The 19,901-nt window shown below is 44.4% G+C and overlaps 1 protein-coding gene across 1 annotated transcript in view; it reads left to right on the top strand.

Moving 5' to 3' along the window:
* The window catches only part of LRRC9 (leucine rich repeat containing 9), a 640,455-nt gene that overhangs the window by 515,981 nt on the left and 104,573 nt on the right, over positions 1-19,901 (top strand). The window contains exon 29 of the mRNA XM_069207426.1: positions 11,733-11,801. Within this exon, the coding sequence (XP_069063527.1) occupies positions 11,733-11,801 (69 nt within the window). The remainder of the gene's footprint in view (positions 1-11,732; positions 11,802-19,901) is intronic.

The following is a 19,901-nucleotide window of genomic DNA, read 5'->3' as shown; positions in this document are numbered from 1 at the left end:
CAGACCCAGCACAGGGGCATCTGTGAATAGGAGGATTGCACGTTATCACCGCTCTGCACCAGGGGACACAAACTTCCTCCCCCAGCACCCTACCCCAGAAAGCTTGGTGGTCCAAGCCCCTACAGCCCATGTAAATCGTGGTGCATTCCACATTCCCAGATACGGATTCCAAGAAGCGGGACACTTTGGGGTTGAAGATGTTTTCTTCCACCAGCCTGGCATTGCCTTAAGAGCCACTATGCCCAAGCTCTGTGGGTCACGGTTGTGCAGATGCTGCCAGCGGTCCTGGAGGAGGCCCGGGCCGTGCTCTCTGAGGGTGTTGCTGATGTGAGAAATGCAGCTAAGTTCACCATCCATTGTGGACTTGACATGACTGATTCACTGGGCAGAGCAGTTTAATGGATGGTAGCCTTGAAGTGCCATGTCTGGTTGAGAATGACTGGCTTTTGGGATGATGTCCAATCATCTCTGATGGACATGCCCTTTGAAGCTCCTGTATCTTCGGAGACAAAGTGGATTCGGCACTGGAGCGCTTTAAGGACAGTCGGGCTACAGCCAGGTCCTTGGACCATTCTATGGCCCCCATGTCACCCACAATCCACCTTTCGCTCCCTCCATAGCTATGTAAGGGTATTCCAATTGCACCGATACCCTCCCAGCCAACATGCTGTGCATGCTTCACAGCCTCTGCATGGCTGAGGGTGTGGTACCCACAGACCTCGTGGGTCGGGCAGCCAGTATTTGAGTCAATCCACCACCTCTGCGGCAGCTTCCAAACCCTCCTAATCAGCCCCTATACCATCATGGGCATTCAGTTGGCGGCAGGTTCACCCGAGGCTGTTGTCTCCCACCTCCAGACTACAGTGAACCTCCTGCACTTGCTGGGGTTCTCTGTAAATGTGCCAAAGTCACACCTGACTCTCTCTCAGGCACTCCTGTTCATCAGAGCTGTTCTGGACACAGTGTAGTTTCGGGCTTATCTTCCTGAACTACGAGTCCGGGATATTCAGGCTATTAGACCGATGTTTCAACCTCTATCCAAAGCATCCTAGTGCCTCTGGACTGGGCCTGGAGAGTCTGGTATTCTGAGCTCCTGTGCATGGCCATCAATCTTGCAATCAGGCTGCCCCATCGGGAGAAACTTCTGTCAAAGCAGCAGGGAAGGATCATCCACCCAAACCTGTCCAGTTTTTGTCTTGTTGCATGGATATTGAGTGTCAGCAACAGCTTTCGACCTTCCTCTCGAAGTCTGTGATGTCATATTGCGAGCCAGGCATCTACAAAAATGGTATAAGCCTGCTGATGGAAAGAAATTGTGGCATGGTGTGCAGAAAAACAAGATGATCCCCTTACTGCCCCTCTTTCACAAGTTCTCCTTTTTATCCTTTATCTTGCCCAGCAGGGCTCAGTGTTGGGTACTTTCAAGATCTACCTCTCTGCTATGTCTTCTTTCCTGTGGTTGCCTGACCAGCCCTCCCTCTTCAAGTTCCCTATTGTGCTAACATTCTTGATGTGTGCTCCTTTCGAGACTCTCCATAACTGTCCCTCCAGGCTCCTTACGATCAAAATGGCTTTCCTTGTGGTGATTACACCTGCCCGAAGAGTTAGTGAGCTTCAGGCCTTGCCATCCAAGCCTTCTTACCTCACAATCTATCTTGACAAACTGGTGCTCTGCACAAAAGCCTCCTTTCTTCCAAAAGTGGTCACTCCATTTCACATAGGCCAATCCATCACCCTACCTACTTTTTATTCCCCTCCACATCCCTGTAAAGAAGAGGAGCGACTCCACCATCTGTATTCAAAAAGAGTGTTGTCACACTACCTTGATTGAACAAAAGAGTTTGGGGTGGATGACCAACTCTTCGTGAGATATGTTGGAGCGAAGGAAGGTCCGGCTTGCAGAAACGGAGCATCTCCATATGGGTTGTACTCTTCATTAGGATCTGCTATGCACCAGCCAAAAAGCAGCCCACTGAGGACTTTCAAGCTCATTCCACCAGAGCTAAAGCTGCGTCCACTTTGTTACCGCGTGGAGTTTTGGGCCCTGGATATCTGCTAGGCAACAACATGGGCCTCGCAGCACACGTTTACAAAGCACTACTGACTAGACAGTCAGGTCTGTCAGGATGGGCACTTTGCCTGTTCTTCCTCATTTGAAATCGATCCACAAACCACCACTGTGGATGGTATTGCTTGGGTATATATTCTAAGGTAAGGAGTCTGCAGCTAGAAGTCTTTATGAGATGAACAAGTTAATTACCTTTGGAAGTGCCTTTTCTGCTAGAGACTAAGGGCCAGATGTATCAAACTTTTTTGCATTCGCAAACGGTGCGAATCACAAAATTTGGCTGTTTGCGAATGCAAGAATGCCTTTCAAGATGTATGAAAGGCATTCGCTGTGTAATTTTAAGGAATTACGACCCCATTTAGAGAATCACAAATTGCGATTCTTTACATAGGAAATCACAAATAGGGAATTCCTATTTGCGATTTCCAAAGCACATGTATCAAGCATTTCCTAAATGCAAATTGGGCATTTAGGAAATGCAATTACCACCAAATCCAATTTGGAGGTAAGCAGGTGCAATTTTTAAAAATGCATTTTAATTTTTTTTTTTTAATGACATGTAGCGCACACATGCCCCTAAGGCAAATATTTTTTTGGGGTGCATCAGAGGGGGCCTCAGACCCCCAGCACCCTGCGGTTTGCATGACCTAATTTGCGAATTCCTAACTGGAATCCGCAAATTGGGAAATGCAAAACCATTAGCACATAAGGGCCTACTGGCCCATAGGGATGAATGGAGTCCCATTCCCTAATTGTGATTCGGTAATAGCGATTGTGAATTTTAAGAAATCGCTATTACCGACTCGCAAATTTCACACATCCCATTTTGCATTTCTTAAATAGTGATTTCTTAAAATTTGCTATTTAAGAAATGCAAACCGGGTGCTTCATACATTTGGCCCTAAATCTGCCTTACTGACCCACCCATCCTCCCCGCTCTGTGAACAGGTTTCATGGGACAGGGCTGTTCCCTTTCAGAACACAAGTTTTCTTCACCAGTGGTCAGTGTTTTTCATAGCTTTGCCCTTCTGGCATAGAAAGTGGTGAAAAGAAACTGACATAACAGTGCCTGGGTGGCACCTATATAGTAGCCGTGGACGTCACATCCGGGCGGATGACGCTGACTACGCATGAGGACCCGAACAACGCCATCTACTGGAACGCAGCGGTAGTGCTCATGAAAAATCTTCTGGATCCAGTTTGATGCTTGGGGAAATTCTAAGGTAAGGAATCTGCAGCTAGGTATAGTCTCTACCAGATAAGGCATTACTGAAGGTAAGTAACTTGTTCTTTATGGCACCTATCAAACCATACTACAAAAAACCTCAAATGTAAGCACTCCACTCTGACATACAAACCTCCTCGCCTCTTCCCACTCCTTATTCTCTATCTGTCCTCAGCCTCACCTTGTGCTCTACTAAACCCTCTCTAATCTATACCTTGGACTGTCTTTTAGCCCTTATCGTTTGGCGAACTTTGTGCTTATCATATCCTAGCCCAACCTACACTGCAACCTGCACACCCCACACACCAGAGTTCTCCCCAGTTATCTTCTCGTCTTCTTTCTTACTTTCTTGCCCACTGATTCAACAGCAATCTACTCACTTCATCCTTCATCCAAAACCACTCCTCCTACCCCATTGGCCCTCCCCTGCTCCACTCTCTCCCATGGTGAGGATGATCCCAAATCTCCACAACACTAAAATCAACCCAAATGGCTCCCCCAATTCAACTTCAAGAGTGATTAGAGAACTCAAATCTAAGTGAAGGCTTCTACACATCATGAGCCCCAAATCTACCTTTCCAGCAACAATCACACTACTATCAAAACCTTTCCTGTAAAGCTTGACATGTTACTTGAGAAAGTGCTTAAAAACCACCTCACTGGCGTGAATGCATATTGGAAATACCAAGCCAATATCCATTTAGATCAGTTCTCCCCTTTCACATGCATACGCCACTGAAAATAATGTTGGAAATCAAACTATGGAAGAACGGAGAGAAAAACACCCAAGAGATCTAGGAACTCTGGCCTGAGATGGAAGTCTAAGATCTACTTGGATTCGACAATTCATGCTCAAACGTCTCCCAAAAAAAATCACAACAACCAGATAATTACAAACTCTATGAGAAGAGCAACCTCCCATAAGGGAAAAAGGAGGCACTTGGACACAAACCTTTCCATCTAGCAGCATCACTCACATCACCCTCAACTGCCTTCTGGACAACTGCAGATCAGCATTGAAGCATAGTGTGGAGTTTGCAAACCTAATTACATCTAACGATCTAGACCTTATCTTCCTGACCAAGGCATGGATGAACAAATCCTCCCAACTTCCAACCCATGCTGGGCATTTTAGTAGCATCAAATGCCAAATGGCCTTTACAACGCAGGCTAAGCCATGCATGCTGTTTCACGCAAGCGGAGCAACACTTGCCTAAACCACGCATCTGCTTTAACCACGCATGTGCATGGTTAAGGCAGACAGCGGTCTAACTGTGTGGATGGGCGGGAGGAGGAAGAGGAAGGATCAGAAGAGGACGCTCCGGATGTGGAAAAGTAAGTGGGGATGGGTCTGGGTATTAGGGCAAAGGGCGGGTGGGTTTGGGCAGTTTTCAGTGGTGGGTGTCAGTTTCAGGGCTTAGAGTGGGGGGGCTGGGGGTTGGGGTAATTTTTGGCAGGGGGCAGGGTTTTAGGCCTCAGGGTGTGGGAGGGAAAGGGGTAGTTTTAAGGGCAGGGTTTGGTCGTTTTTAAGGCTCAGGGCTGGGAGGTTGGGGTAATTTTAAGGGACCAGCGGGATCGGTTTTAGGGCTCAGGGAAGGCGGGATTGGGGTAGTTTTATGGGCTTGGGCCAGGTTTTAGGGCTCACGGCAGGAGAGAAGAGGCAGTTTTCAGGGGTGGGTGTCAGATTTAGGGCTCAGGGCGGGGTGGCTGGGGGAGTTTTTGGCAGGGGCAGGGTTTTAGTTCTCTGGGCAGAGGGAGAGGACGGGGTAGTTTTAAGGGCAGGGCGGGGTCGGTTTTAGGGCTTTGGGGCAAGGGGGTCGGGGTGGTTTTAAGGGCATGGTGGAGTTGGTTTTAGGGCTCAGGGTGGGGGGGGTTGGGGTAGCTTTAAGGGCTGGGGCTGGGGTAGAGGGCTCAGGGCGGGGGGAAGGGGAAGTTTTCTAAGGTGGGGTCAGTTTTAGGGATCAGGGTGGGGGGCAAGGGTCGAAGTAGTTTTTGGCACGGAGCAGGATTTTAGGCCTCAGAGCAGGGGTAATGGAAGAGGCAGTTTTAAGGGCTGGGGCGGGGTGGATTGCAGGGCTGGGGTATCAGGTGTTAGGGCGCAGGGCGGGGGGGCTGTGGTGTGCAATGCACCACACATATTCATTTAGCAATCGTGCTTTTACAACTAAATTTGTTGTAAAGGCATGCGTGGTAAAGATGCGGTCGTGGTTCAGACAGCGTTGTTTAGGCATGCGTGGTTTTGGAATGCGTATTTGTATCATACAACCCATCAAATTATTCTATTATCCATCTACAGAGAAAAAAGAAAGCTGGAGGTTGTGTAACAGTCATCCATCCCCAAGAATGACAGTTTATGTGAGAACTTACAATTCAGTGTTTGTTCTTTTGCTTCCAGTGCCTCCCAATTCCACTAACAACAGTTGAGCCTGACAGTAAGCTCCTATATGTAATTTACCACCCACCGAGGACAGTAAAATCTTTGTGAAGCAACTGATTGAGGTCCTCACTGATTCCTTCATTAGAACATACATCATAATCCTCCTCTGAGACTTTAACTCCAATCGGGTCACAAAAAAGTTTCCTACTCTGCTCATACTACTCATATTTAGTGTGCCACACTTGGCCTTATGATTGCGAGATAGAGGCGGATTAAAGCTGATAACCCTGTCAGGGTTGACTAGTCTGACTTTGTCCTCTTTTCTTTGTTTCCCTTTCTTTCCTTTGTTTCTTGATTCTGCAAAAACCCAGAAGGCCCAAACAATGAATGTGAACTACAGAAAAACGTGAAAACTCTTACTTGCATCAGACGTTGAAAATGTGCTACTACCAATGTCCTGTGAACGAGAAGTACTGATTTAATGAATGAGAATATTGTGCTCAAAATGCTTAAATGGTAGAAAATAAGAAGACCAGGACAGTGGTTTAAAAAAAACGAAATGAGAACAGGAAGAAGGTGAGAGCTTTGGAAGGCCTCTGGCAACAACAGCCCTTGACAGAAAATCTTTTCTCAACTCTGAGTTGCAAGAAACAAACATAAAAAATGTTTCTTTGAGGTTAAATGGACCGTGTAAGAAAATAAGATTGAGAAAACAAAGAACCACCAAATAAAAAGTTTTTATGGTTGTGGAAGAAGCCACACTATCTGAGCAGGTAACCTGTGCAACACCTCTAGTGAAAGATGTAAAATCCTTTCCAACTCCTTTGTGGAGAAAGTGACAAAAGATTGAGCAGTCTCTAACAACCACCACAGACCCACATGGCACAGATTAAATTAGCCTAAAAGACAAAAACACATGTTCTAACTTCAACCATGTATCTATCCTGATTATGATTGCCTATGCCAATCATTCCTTTCACTTCTGAACCCATTTTTGTGGCACTCATAAGGAGATCTGCATCTCCATCACAACTTACTGGACCAACCTGATCTACACCTGTCTGCAACAAGGAAAGGTTCATGACTGCTTAAGGATGGGCCAAGTGTTGCCACTGTTAAAACTACAATGTCTGGAACCAGCAGATAGGAATATCTACTGAATGGTCTCCAACCTTCTGTTCTCGAACAAAGTCCTTGAGAGCTGTGTTGAGTCCCAACGCAAACACCTAATTGAAAAAAATGATCTAGTTGATAAGATGCAGTCAGTTTTTGGAACTGGATGTCGCACACAGTCTGCCATCCTGAAAATAGTAGACTGTGCCGTTAACACCCTTAACGAAGGTAACTCATGACTTCTCGTCCCTCTTGATCTGTCAGCTGTTTTTGTTGTACTCATCAAAACCATTAAAGAGAGAATGTGATGCAATTGCACACTCTTTTAATGGTTTTCCTCATACCTATTAAATAGTAACCAGTGTATCAAAAAGTCTAACTTCACTTCCAATCCCTCACTATCCATGAAGGCAATCAACTACACTGTATTCTCTCTTTTATACTCTTTAACCTCTACATGGAACCGCCAGCCTACATTCTGAGCAACTCCTACATTTTGACTCACTTCCATATAAATGGCAAACCAGCTTGATTTGAAAATCTCTACCCACAAAGATGTGGAACTGTTGGCCAATGATATTCAACCTGGTTGCTCCAACACTATCTAACATTTAACCTACAGTATAATGTTTTCTTCCTGATCGCCCCACATCCTGCACTATCCCGATCAAAGTATGGCTTAGGCATCTCTACATATGAAAGTACAAACCTACTGTTGTGGAGTCAGCAAAAGCATTGAGCAAATGCTTCAAAAACCTCTACCTAGAAACACACATCAATTCTATGACTAAAGGATTTCAGTTGCAACTTAGGCTTGTCCATAGAATTATTAAACATGTCTCTGACCCTGATTTTAAACTCGTAATTGAATCACTTATCCTGTCACGACTCCACTATCGAAATGTCTTGCTAGTTGGAATCCCAAATCTACATTTAGAACCTCAAAGAGCAATCGTCCTCAAAGCTACCAGGTCAACCATGAGCACTAGCAAATTTGATTACATCTTGCCGATCTTGGTATCTCTGAAATGGCTCCCCATTGAAGTGAAAAGAACCCTCAAATTTGCTTGCATCAAACATAAATTAACATTTCGGAGAACACCTAAATACCTTAGAAGTAGAGATAACCTGCTTCTTGAAAGTCCAAAATGTAAGAAATCTGAAACACTTAAAAAGAGCGCTCCAAGACCCTGGTACTTCATTCCGCCAGTCATCAGACCAATACAATCCTTCATCATCCTCAAAAAAATACTGAAATCAGATTTCTTTGAAGGTTGTAGCTGTATTTGAGGACGAGGACTCTGGTACAGTCCAGCATTCCATGGAAGACTCTTTGCAAGTGTGAGCTTTACTATTATATTGTATTAACCAGGTCTGCTACTTTGTGTTGGTGCTCTGTCACCTTCTGTGTAAAAACATTAAGCAATATATCATAAATAAGCAGAGCGCACATTTTTATTCTTTACTCACAGAAAGCCATCAAATGCACGCAGCTGTTGAAAAAAATCGTGTACAGACCATGCGGGAATTTTGTTTCTTCGTCAAGGGAATCTTATGTTATTTCAGAGCACAACATCTAAGTGCATGTGCAGGAATACAAGATGTATTTTACATGTATGCATTTTATTTTTGAAAATAATTTGATAAAGAAAACATGCCAGTAGGATGCATTATTTTCTGTATTTTTACATGTAAGCCAATTAAACTAAATCAAACATAAGAAGCTATCGTGAAAACACCACTTTAGGAATACATTTTAAAAGGGAAACAAAACTCGGGGAACGGTGTCTCTGTGCTCATTCTACACTTTTGAAAGATCACTGTGTCCCTTTAAGGTTTCTTAAGGCTGGACTGTCACGTGGGGCACAGCAGAATAACCTAGGCAGGATGTTTTTGAAGGTCAGCTCGTAGCATGATCTATACATCTTTAAAACCAAATTGATGCTTCTGGAGCACAGTGATATATACGGGATGTTAACGAATGGAAAGAAATACTGATGATGGAAGAATAGATTTACCAGTAAGCAACTTTTTTCTCCATTTTGAGACTCCCGCTAGGAAACGTAAACCATGGAATAACGTCGTATCTGCAAAACCCTCAGGACTAGGGCTATTACCATAATGCAAAAAACATGAAAATAACTATGCATATTGTGCAGCAAACTTGACATATCAAGGTATCTGTTAGGGAGACAATGGGCTCTAATCGCAACGGTAAATTGTGTTGTAAATGTAAGTTTATATCTGAATTTTCCTTTTTTACTTCTGCTAGGAATTGGCAGCTCCTGGCAGGCGTAAATGCATTTATTAGTGCATATTTCTCTGTCATGACTGAAGATATCTCTGCATTAGTAAATTCCACTAATATGGAGAGTAGTGGGAATTCTCAGGCATGGCTTGCCTTGGAAGTTTGGTAACGTCACAAGCATGTACACTTGTGGGCATTTTCAAGCTCCTCTCTGATCCCTCTCTGCACTAGAAATGGTCGTAGATTTACTCTACCCAAGGCCTAGTGTACCTGACTATCAGAATGGAAAGGGGAACAGCTCACTCCCTTCCCTCCTAATGTTGCTTGCTTAAGGACCATTATACACATGCCTTGTGGGACATGGCCAGCAGGATCTTGCTGATGGTCCCAGAAGACTTCAGATCCTTTTTGGACCTGTCGATTCAAGTTCGACAAAATGTAGCTACATGTGCTATCCACGCTGGTCTAAATACTGTTTGCCTTGGGAGGGCAGTTTGCACCGGTTTTGTGCTTAATCAACACATGTGGATGCTGTCTATTGTAATCTCCGGTGATGTACAGATTTGCATCGTGGATATGCCGCATATGCTCGCTCTGCCTCCTGATTTAGGAGACTGTCCTCCTCATCGCAATTATGTCAGTTCATTGCGTGAGGGAACTTGTAATACGGAGAACAGGATATCCCCCACATTTGGGCAGAGTATCCAGTCCACCATTCTTTAAATAAAACCCCATGCTTTTAGCGAAAAATACTTTTTACATGAGGAAAAGTGTTTTCCTTGCAGGGCAAAATTAACAATTGCACTAGAGGCTCAATTTTTCCTATGTGGAGTTCTCTGCTATTGGGAAGTCCACACAGGAGCATTGGAGCCTTTTGGAAAGTCACATGACATTCTCAGAAGCAGACCTGTAAACCTGCTCCTGGCGCACAAATCCAGCCCTACTTCAGGGAATATTTATGAACAGAAAAATATTTGCAACAGCACACTCATGCGGAAATACAGATCCCTGCCCATGGCATCTCCGCCCATACTTTCACAAGTTTTTTTTTTTTTATGAAGAGAATCTGTTTTGTACAGATAAGAAAAAAGTACCTCATGACCGCCACGTACCTGTCTTCCAGTGGCTGCCTTATTTTGAAATGATTCTTAAGCTAAACCACCTTTTAGTAGCAAGTGATGAAACAGCTCCACCCAGAAATGGACTGTCCAATAATTGGCGAAGAGTGCTTTAGATTTACAAATGTGCGTAGTGTGGTACTTTTTACATTACAACCCTCTTTAAAACTAAATTATCAAGGATGTTTTTGTAAGGCCTTTAAAAAATCCTTCAGCACTAAGATTATGAAAATGATTATGAAAAAGAAAGTCTGAGAAGGACCTTCCAATAAGTTGTTATTGAAGCTAAATACAAGTTTATTGTAAGGTACTGTGTTCCACATTTAGTCAAGTACAGGAGAGAGGAAGAACTGCACCTTCTTGGCATGCCATGTGATTAACAGATTTCTCCAGATGGAGAAGATAGACCGGTTTTTTTTTCGCTAGATAGTTTAAGAGGACATACATGGAATTATGTTTTTGGATTTTCCCTCTGTTGCAATGCCCGCACAGTCTGACAGTAATTCAGATGTCTATAATGCGAGTACTTTGGGGCCAGACCGTTAGGTTCTGAAATTGAAGTTTGTTGGGCTGGATCGTGTTTCAGTTGCTGGATCGTTTATCTGGCCATGCAAGCCAGAGGAGCATGGTTCTACGCTTCAAATGAAGTTGGCCCTTGCATCACAGCTGATGGTACTACTCTGGAGCAATTGGGATCGTTTTAGTCTTGGATTGTGTCCGTTTGATCAGTGCCTGATACCTTTGGTACCAGAGGTACTGTGAGTGTTGGAGGAGGTGGTAGAGAAAAAACATGATCAGTTTAGCAAAACGTATATCTCATTTGAACTGTATTCTTGACCTCTCATTATGATTTGCCCAGAGAAATATCCCGGGAGGGTACCATCCTGCAGATCTGAGGTGGCTCTGTGTTCTTGCATCCAAAATTACTAGTTGCAAGCCACCACCCTTCTATCTCCAACAGCGGAGAGCTAGCATCCAGCATTCCTCCAAGCATCCCAGGATTCTATCCTTCCCACTCCAAGACTCCTGCAGAGGAACCTGCTGTGGCAACGCTGCTACATGTGTACCACCTACTGAGATCAGGTGGTAAAAAATGTGGAATCTGAAAAAAGTGCACATTTCTATCCTTGTAGTTAAGGGTCTAGATAGTTGTTCCTTATTCTGGGGATTTTAACTCATGATGTCAGGAAATATGGGTGTAGATGCCATCCAAAATCATTATCTTGGTTTCTGCTTCTCCGCCCCTTAATTCTGGAAACCTGTAATGAGGCCCTTGTTGTCTGGAATGCAAAGCCTTGACATTTACTGTGTCCTTTTAGTGACAGGGGGTCGCTTCTACTTCACCTGGGTCTTTCTTTCCCGTTCAAAGCTGCAAAAGTAGTTTTAGGTAAGTATCACTACAGCTTAGTGGTGTTCTCCAAATGTTAAGTCTTTAGAAGCACAGGAAATACAAGATAGGTTACATCTGTTTCTAATCAGATTTTCAACTGAAACATCTATGACACATAAATGAAATCCTAAACAGATTAAATCAATATGCCTTGGAAATCTGAAGTCTGTTAATAAGTTGTTTTTTTAAATAGGAAACAGCTGAGCTGGATAAACTTGAATCACTTTCCTCCATTGTGGAGCTTACCATACTTGGAAATCCGGTGAGTACATTGTATTACAAAGTGTGGAGTGTGATTGTAGCAATTACCTGTATAGTCACTGTCATAGCTGGTATTGTCTACATATCTATTGAGAAATATCAGTTTCCAACATTAATCAGAAATGCACATATTCAAGGCCCCTTACAGACGAAGAATGGGCAGAGTCAAGAGCCTCATCACGATATTTGGCAATCACAACATGTTTCCGCCTCATCCAATTGAAATTCATACATAGAACATACCTTACAGGACACAAACTATGGAAAGTGGGAGTAATTTCCTCCCTCAACTGCCTCCGATGCATAGCACATGAATGAGGACTATTACACACTGTATGGGGCGGAGCCAGCCTGGCACCATACTGAAGGCAGGCGCTTATGTGCCTGGAGGACGTTCTAGGGTGCAGGGTGCCTATTTACTCAAAACTGATCCTTCTTCATATCACTACAGATTTTGTTGTAAATCAGAGCACACTGACTTTGCTAAGACTAGGTCTGATAGTGGCTAAGCGAGACATAACCTGCCATTGTAAGGACAGCGATCCCCCCCTCCATTGAGGAATGGTGCAGGGAACTTTATTGGTGCATTGGTAGAGAGGAATCAATATATGAGGCAAGGGGCTGCCCCCCAAAAATATGTAAAAATCTGGAAGAGATGGACAGATTACTGAGTTATTACCACCATGTCAAGAGCCTCCCAAGCTAGGTCCCTGGGCATGGGAAGCTGTACTAACACGAGAGGACAGTGTTTAGCCAGATTTGGAGGGACCAAGACCTTCTTAGCAATATAGGCAAGGCTGGGTGGGTGGAGTGTTGGGGAGAGGGGGGCCTGGGTGTTACTGGAGAAAAACTGGGCGCTTGTACTAATTAGAACAGATATGCTCCACGTTTGGACGGAGTATCCCGTCTGCAACACTTTGAATAACACCCTATGCCTTTAACGTGTCCCTCTATGATAATTTATTACACATCAGGACTCGTTTTAGGCCAATGAATCTTTTGACCCAGTTGAGAGACACCTTAGGACGAGATAGCTAATCAATATGTCAATCAATATGTCAATAATATCATCAATATTTATCACGACAATGCATTTCAATTTAGTCAAAGTCATTAATCAATTCAAAGACGCTACCATGACCTTTCAGCCATGAATAACCACACCTTGTTTAGTAGAATTTTATAAGTTTTATTTTTAGTTACAATCTAGAAGCAAATGCGTTAATCTCAACACCAAGAAACATAACAACATAGTCACGATGTGGCAACTGTGATAAGATTTCATTAAGGCGAGAATCACAAACATCAGAACATAACACGGCGTGAACATAGATCAATTTAGCAGAGTATCAGTAACGCATCAGTTCAACAAAGCATAGTCTCGGTCGTTTGTCTATTTGCGTCAGTTTGGTGAACACCCGTCCTAACCACTGATTAGCATTCACATGTTGGGCTTCATGCAAAACAATTTAGGACATCAATTTGAAAAAACCTCTAGCTAAGGTCTCTGTCAAAAGTAAGCAGTTGGTACCTAGAAAGGAAAAGCAAACAGACAAATTACAATTTCATTGTCATAATTACCCTCCAAAGTTTAGGTCAGCACACAGATTCAATCTTCGTCTTCAGGACATCTGTCTATTCACCATCAGTCAGAACTCAGCTCCGGGGCAAAAAGGGCACTTCCCTCATAAGGATGTAAAGTGTAACATGGACAATTCTAAGGGCAAGGATGGTTTTAAGTAAACCACCAAATCACCAAACAGAGTGACAGAGTTTCTGGATAAAATCAATAGCATTCCCTACCTAATTCTAAATGACTCCCCGTGACATGGGTTTTTATCCCTTTACCGTTGTACATTCCCCCAAAATTCTATTGTACATTTGCTATACCCCACTATCTTTAACCTATCAGAAAGTACATTAGGTAACCCAACTCTTCACCCCATATTGTTTTACAAGTCTTTGATTGGTCTTCGTAATTGACGTCTTCAGAGGTGGTACGTCCGGTATGATTTCATCCTTCTGTAATTCTTTGCACATCTTTTGGTCAGCAGTTCCATTGTCTTCACTGGTTTGAATGACCTTGTACATTACATTAATCTACACTGTTTCAATTTACTTTTAACATTTTATTCTGTAAACGAGAGAAAGTTATGGGAACGGATCTGACATGGTTACATTCATCTTCTAATATGATGAAAAAGAACAAGCAGGGTCATGTCCCCTTGTGAGTCAGCACACTGAAAAATAGAAAAATGCATCTAATATGAGAGCCAAGGCAGCTAAGCTTCGGCTCATGCTAACTTAAGGCCTATGAGGTTGTCAGTACAGATTCAATAACGCAAACATTAGTATAAACTTATTTAAACGTAATATAAGGCATTTTGATTATCATTATTAGTTCACGTATACATTGGCGGCCATTCCCCATGGTCACAATTCAAGTGCACGTCTAAGCAAAATTACTATTATTATAGTTTCTATGCGGTAGTTTCACACATTGATTCATAAACATTTTCATATTAATATAGATTATATAAGCTACGTTCTCGCAGTCCCTCCTCTGATGATGTTCGTCATCACAAAACCTTTCCTTTTTGATCTTTCACTTTAATTTTTCACTTTACGCATAATGCTCATTTCAACATCTTGTCCCTTGTGTGAGCTCTCCCAAATTTCATTAAACATTTTGTCCCTTTCACTTTCCTCATTCCTCTTGTTTCTCTTTGTCCAATTTCTTTTAATTTTATCATAAATTTTGCATACTCCTCATAACCCTAATAGACAGGCCAGAACAATTAATAGACCCCCTAAGATTTTTGCAAGTACCCCATTCCAAATATTGCTAAACCAGCTCCCTACTCTGGCAATTCCCTTTCCAAATTTCTCCCACACTCCAGGTTCCTTCAAATACTTCAGATCTGCACTATCCTTAGCTATACCTCTAATCTTTTTACTGTTATCTGGAATGAATGAACAACAAAGACGCTCATTGAGCATCTTGCAGACTCCCCCACTCTTTGCTAAAAGAATGTCTAAAGCAAGCCGATTTTGAAGAGTCATAGCTCTTTCCGCAGCAAGTACAGTATCCATCAGGAGTATAGCCCCTGTAAAATTTGTCAGCATGTTATCCACAATAGTAGACAACTTTTGAATCTTTATGGAGTTTAAGATACCCCCTACTGAAGGAATTATTGCTCCAAATATGTCTCCGAATACAGCAGCCACTGTCTCTCATTTTTATCTAGTATGTTGTAATTCAGACGTTTTAGGTATTTGTTTTAAGTCATCAATCTGGTAAATCTTTGGGAAGACTATCCCCAAGTAACATGTCCCATACCATCGCTTAGGGAGACGTTAATAAGCATTAAGTCCACAGATGTAATAGATCCCAGGGATCGCTGGATCCTGTCCATTTAACATGAATGTCCATTGACTCTGAAACAAAAACACATGTCTGCATTCACTCGTTCCCACAAATAAAGTGTCATGTTCAGATTTCGGCCTATATATACAAAGCCTTCCTACATGTAATGCATCTATAGCTAGTTTGCCTTGTGTCTTTATTGAAGTGTAAGCATAATCATTTGCATATGTGCTTTTCTCTAACTCTTTTTCTAATCTTTCTTTCAATGCTTTGCCTCTATCATCAGTGTGATCTAAAAAGCTTTTCTCTACAGGTGTCAATAAGCAAGTCAGATTGTTGCGGTGTTCATAAGCTGTCCCAAATGTAAGCGTCGGTTCAAAGAAACCTCTCACTAATTTTATACTATGCTCCTTAGCTAGCTTGTTCAGAAACTCAATCACGGGCACAAAAGAAAACACAACATCCAAATTTGAATAAAAATATTCCACATGCTCCTGATTATAGAATCTTGTTAATAGCAAGCTACAACTTATCCCGTAGGTTAGTGGAAGGCTATGGTAAGTGACCCCTTCTTGCACTGATGAAGGAATCTTTGTGCACACATAACAGTTTTTCGCATCCATTGTCTCAACGTACTCATTCAGCAAGCGATAGAAGACATTCGAGGAAAGTTCCCGCTTTGAGTTAGTTCCCTCATGCAAGTGTTTTGCATCCTGCTCAAACTGTTCCCACAGTGTTAGTGTTGCAGTCTCAGGTTTTTAAGCATTGTCAGTCACTTTCTTATCCAACCACGGCATTCCCACAATCACTCCCACAATTATTATTGCACACACAGTACCTAATATAATACTCAACCAAACACACACCTTACCCTTCTTGTTACTACCTCTATTATCGGCCATGTCTGTAAGGAATCAGATAGCAAAACAACAATCAACTTGAGGACGATATAAAACTCATTTTTTTTTTTTTTCCCTTCTTCCTTGATGCAAAAGTCTCTTTCTCTCTGCGTGTATTTACAGCGTTTCACTCACTCCAGGATCCCTTTGTCAAATCAGGTTAGCAGCTTGTCATAATCAAGTTCTCAAAGTCAAATCAGGTTATCCGTGTCGCATCCGGTAATTTATAAGTCTTTTTTTCTTTAGTTTTTCAGTTTCCGATTTTAACAAAGTCTTTTCTTTGAGTTACTTCAGGTACCGTAGTATTGGCCTGGTACTTCTCGATCAAAACAGAATGCTAAGAATTCTTTTTGCCATTCAGATGTTGTTGCATGTGCCCATTCAGGACCTGTGTACCTTCTATTTGCGGTTCTCTTTCTTTTCAACCTGCGTTCACCTTTCAATTCTCCTTCACTTAGATCCTCTATTCGGGATGTATCAATTTCTTCTGTTATTGTTTCACCTGGTACGATCTTTTCTTTCGCAGCCTGTTTCTCTGGCCAGTTATCTCCCTTATGCGTCTTTTTCCTGCTTGTCCTTTCAGTACACTGAACAGCACCCTCCTCTTGTGCTATGGTGTTTTCTCTTGACAGACCTGCAATTGGCTCAGGGGATATCGGTGTACTCTGATCTCTTTCTACTATTTCCCCTTCTTCTTCTGGATCTGTAACGGGTTCAAGCTCTAACCCGTATCCGTCTGCTTCTGGGAGAACCTCTCCTTGATTTAGTTCTCCTGCTGCCTCTACTGAAATAGGCACATTGTCACCTCTCTCAAACTCGTTTACTGTTTGAGGGCCTAGGCTGTTCTCAGTGGGCCCTCCTGGAGTCTCAGTTCCCTCTTGGCTATTTTCGGGCCCTGAGACTTCCCTCTCTGGAACTGTTGAGTTGGAAACTTCAAGTTCCTCATCAGTTGGACACGTTACCTTCTTTGTGTGGCTGACATGTATCCAGTTTGGAACGCCTGCACATTTTACAGCAGTGGTTGTTGTCAATATTACTTGATATGGCCTCTTCCAGCGCGGCTCCAAACACGACTTTCTCACGTGCTTCTTGACAACCACCCAGTCACCGGCTTGCAGGGTGTGACCTGGATCACTGATCGGTGGCAATGTGTTAGCTTCCACCTGGTGAGAAAAAGAGCGAATCACATCAGCCAAACCCTTGCAGTAGTCCAACACCATATCATCCGTGATATTCACAAGAGCATTTGCAGGTACTGCAGGCAGCCTCATAGCTCTACCCATAAGGATCTTGTGTGGTGATAGTCCTGTCTTCTTATCAGGGGTGTTCCTCATTGACATCAGCACTAAGGGCAATGCATCTGGCCATTTCATATTGGTAGCTGCGCACATCTTCGCCATTCTCGATTTCAAGGTACCATTCATTTGCTCTACTAGTCCTGATGCTTCAGGGCGGTAGCTACAATGCAGCTTCTGTTCAATGTCTAATGCGGCACACAAGAGCTTAATCACCTCATTGTCGAAGTTTCTGCCCCTATCTGATTCTATAGAGACCGGAAACCCGAACCTGGGTATTAGTTCCCTAAGCAGCAGCTTTGCAACTGTAAGACTGTCATTTCTACGTGTGGGGTAAGCTTCAATCCAGTGGCTGAAAACACACACAATCACCAACACGTACTTCAATCCTCCACAAACGGGCATCTCAATGAAATCCATTTGCTTCTTGCTAAATGGACCACCAGCTCTCCCTACGTGGCTCAATGTTACCACAGTCCCTTTTCCGGCATTCATCTGATGACAGATGATGCACCTGTGACAGGTAACCTCTGCGGCATGTCTGAATTTTGGGTTAAACCAGTCAATCTTGAATGACCTGATCATTGCATCTCTCTCGAGAAGTGCCTGTCCATGGTAGATCCTCGCAAATTGTGACAGAAGACTGTTTGGCAAAACCAGTTTCCCCTCCTCTGAGACCCATAAGTCATCAGCCCTTTGTCCACATTGCATTCTCTGCTAGGAGCGTTTTTCCTCCTTACTAGCACGACTCTGTAATAATTTTAGCTCATCTAGTGTATCAACCACCCTTAATGCAAGGTTCAAACATGTCATTTTCAGTTTGTGGTAATAATTCCCACTGATCCTTGAACGATATACAGTTCAATGCACAAAATCTTGCGACTTGATCTGCATAGCCGTTTCCCATGGACACAAAGGGGGTCATTCTGACCCTGGCCGTCAGTGTTAAAGCGGCGGCCAACCCGCCAACAGGCTGGCGGTCCAAAAAATGGAATTCTGACCCTGGCGGGAACCGCCAACACACGCCGCCGCTTTAACACTCCGACCGCCACGGCGGCACAAACAAACAGCGCGGCGGTCACCACCAACAGCCAGGCGGCAGACAATGTACCGCCCACCCTATCACGACTCACCAATCCGCCACCTTTTCCGGGGCGGGAGCCCCGCCGTTAAAAACACGGCGGAAACAGACATTTCCAATGGAAAACGCTCACCTCGACACACTCCACGCGGAATCGGGACAGCATGGAACCGGAACTCCACATCCTCCCAGCCATTGCCTTCCTGCTCTTCTTCCAGGATCACGAACGTCGCCGCAGACGACAACGGTGAGTACTGCACCTACGACACAGGGGAGGGGGGAGGAGGAAAGGTTACGGGCACACACATACGCCACACACCCACCCCCACCCTCACCCCCACCGAAATACCTACACACCAATGCAGATTAAAAAGTCAGAGTGACACCCCTAAACCCCCAAAACAAAAATGCAAAGACAAAAGGCAATGATTGTAAAAATAGAACTATATTATAGCAATAATTAAGTATAGCGAACTTAGCAATATATAAAGAATTATTACACATCTAGAACTATATACATACAAGTAGCAAAAGTCCGGCACAGTTTTGCAAAGTTCAAATGTCCGTGGGCCAATGTGCAGCAACACATGGGCAAAGCCCACACACGAGATCGAGTCCATTGGAGAGAACACTGCTGGGGCATCACAAAAATAAAATACTGGCACCTCAGGGGGAAGGGAAGGGGGGGCACCTCAGCCACATGAGTCCACGACGCCAGATCCACGAAGGGCCTCCATGCCCACTGTGCCATCCTGGGGAGTGCAAAGCCACAGTCTCTCAAGTCTCTACAGTGGGTGGATTGCCCACTGTGCCATCCTGGGGAGTGCAAAGCCACAGTCTCTCAAGTCTCAACAGTGGGTGGATTGCCCACTGTGCCATCCTGGGGGGTGCAAAGCCACAGTCAATCAGGTGGATTACAGAGTCCACTGGTCATGGAGGAGGCATGGTGGGCAGAGTGCCTCGTGAGGCCCTGCCCGACACAGAACCGGGCCTGCCAATGGGCCAGCGGTGCTTGACAGGAGGGCCCAGCAGAGCGGTGCTTGAGATGAGGGCCCAGCGGAGCGGTGCTTGACAGGAGGGCCCAGCGGAGCGGTGCTTGAGATGGGGGCCGAGCGGAGCGGTGCTTGACAGGAGGGCCGAGCGGAGCGGTGCTTGACAGGAGGGCCCAGCGGAGCGGTGCTTGAGATGAGGGCCCAGCGGAGCGGTGCTTGACAGGAGGGCCCAGCGGAGCGGTGCTTGAGATGAGGGCCCAGCGGAGCAGTGCTTGAGATGAGGGCCCAGCGGAGCGGTGCTTGACAGGAGGGCCCTGTTCAGCGGTGCCTGTCTTGGCGGGGCCCTGTTCAGCGGTGCTTCTCACGGCGGGGCCCTGTTCAGCGGTGCTTCTCACGGCGGGGCCCTGTTCAGCGGTGCTTCCCACGGCGGGGCCCTGTTCAGCGGTGCTCCTCACGGCGGGGCCCTG

This window comes from Pleurodeles waltl, chromosome 9, assembly GCF_031143425.1.
Source record: "Pleurodeles waltl isolate 20211129_DDA chromosome 9, aPleWal1.hap1.20221129, whole genome shotgun sequence".
NCBI classification, from domain to species: domain Eukaryota; kingdom Metazoa; phylum Chordata; class Amphibia; order Caudata; family Salamandridae; genus Pleurodeles; species Pleurodeles waltl.
This window is presented reverse-complemented; position numbering and strand designations above follow the sequence as displayed.